Source organism: Anabas testudineus, chromosome 8 (assembly GCF_900324465.2).
Source record: "Anabas testudineus chromosome 8, fAnaTes1.2, whole genome shotgun sequence".
In the NCBI taxonomy this organism is placed as follows: Eukaryota; Metazoa; Chordata; class Actinopteri; order Anabantiformes; family Anabantidae; genus Anabas; species Anabas testudineus.
The window spans coordinates 21,528,726-21,530,393 of record NC_046617.1 but is presented as its reverse complement, the minus strand read 5'-3'; the positions used below and the strand labels follow the sequence as shown (position 1 = coordinate 21,530,393).

Here is a 1,668-nt window from a genome sequence, read left to right as displayed (position 1 = left end):
TATTGTAATATATCAACATTTCCTAGCATGACATACAGGGCTGTTCTCCGTCTTCACTTGTCTCCAGTTCACATTTCAGCCAAATTATACACAGTCATGGAATTAGTTTATTAGTAGATACTCAGCTGTTTGTCCCTGTCAAGGCTGATGACCCTTATCAGACTTCTGAACTAGAGTCCTGCTAGTCCTCTTTGAAAAGTTAGATGTCACAAAGTTTCTTAGTCTTCAATTCAGATGTAATCGTGGTGCTGGATCATTTGCCTGAGTGCACTGAATTGTTAAAAATAAATATTAATGCTGTTGATGAGCAATAGTGGCGATTTTTCTTAATAGTTCAATAGGTTTCTTTAAATAACTATTACATGAGGTAACTACCTATTACATACCAATAATCTTCCATGTATTTAGTTATGGGACTGTAAAAGAAAAGGTTATTTGCTTCAGATAATCTTGTTCAGATTTGATTAGAATTAACATAAAGGTGAATCTGCTGTGATGAGTTTTCTCCCCTCACGTCTCTGCTGCATCACAGACAGTGTTAAAAACATCCGCCTCTGTGATACTGAAGCGTTTTATTGCAGACAAAGACTCAAAGAGGCTGCAGCAGAATCCAGGACTTTTACTAGTATCAATACTTTCACATTGCTTAACTGGTACTTTTACTGCTACTAAAGTATCAAAACTATAAGAGACTGAAATGAAAAAGCATTAGTAGAAAGTGGAACAAAGGAAAAACAGGATCATCGCTGAGCTGCTGTTTCTCTTTAATCTGATTTGTTACATTTCATAGGAATAATTTTATTTTTATACTGAACAGCAACAGATAAACGTTCATATATTTATGAGCCAAATCCAAAGTCCAGATTTCCTCCGACCACCACGAAACCCTGCAACACACACACAAACAGGTAGAATCAAAGAATGACGTGATGAAATACAGAACAGTTTAATAGTGGAGTACTGTGAAGTAGAGAGAGAAGAATTTTGCTGAGTAGACTCACTTTATGATAAATAATCTTTCCTCGAGTGAAATGAAGCCCTTCAGGCAGCGGGATCGGTACTCCTTCATCCAACCAGCCTACACACACACACACATATCATATTCCAGTTTTAAACCATAACCCAGTTTTAAACCATAACCCAGTTTTAAACCATAATCCATAAACCAGTCGTAAACCATAACCCAGTCTTAAACGATAATTCATAATCCAGTTTTAAACCATAATCCAGTTTTAAACCATAATCCAGTTTTAAACCATAATCCAGTCGTAAACCATAATCCTGTTTTAAACCATAATCCACTCATAAACCATAATCCAGTCTTGAATCATAATCCAGTCTTGAATCATAATCCAGTTTTAAACCATAATCCAGTCATAAATCATAATCCAGTCTTGAATCATAATCCAGTTTTTTAGCGGCTGGTTAGTTTAGTGTCTCCCATGTGGGAGACTGTGGGAGACTCCCCCAGCCGTGGCCTACCACCAGTAGGGGTCCTTAGGTAAGACCTCCTCATGCTTACCCTGCCTACTCTTGTACCCTACTTGTAAATTGCTTTGGATAAAAGAATCTGCTAAATGTATGCAGATGTAATGTAAACCATAATCCAGTCTTAATGGCACCCTTTATTGATTGATTCCCTTGGGGGAACTGTGGTTGGACAGCTGC

General features: G+C 37.4%; 1 protein-coding gene across 1 annotated transcript in view; it reads right to left on the bottom strand.

Annotated features, from left to right (window-relative positions):
- Nucleotides 1-762: 762 nt before the first annotated feature.
- LOC113153016 (phospholipid transfer protein-like) overlaps nt 763-1,668 on the bottom strand; it is an 11,616-nt gene continuing 10,710 nt past the window's right edge. The window contains exons 14-15 of the mRNA XM_026346545.1: nt 1,002-1,078; nt 763-887 (exon numbers count right to left, since the gene is read on the bottom strand). Coding sequence (XP_026202330.1) covers nt 840-887; nt 1,002-1,078 — 125 coding nt within the window. The 3' untranslated portion in view covers nt 763-839. The remainder of the gene's footprint in view (nt 888-1,001; nt 1,079-1,668) is intronic.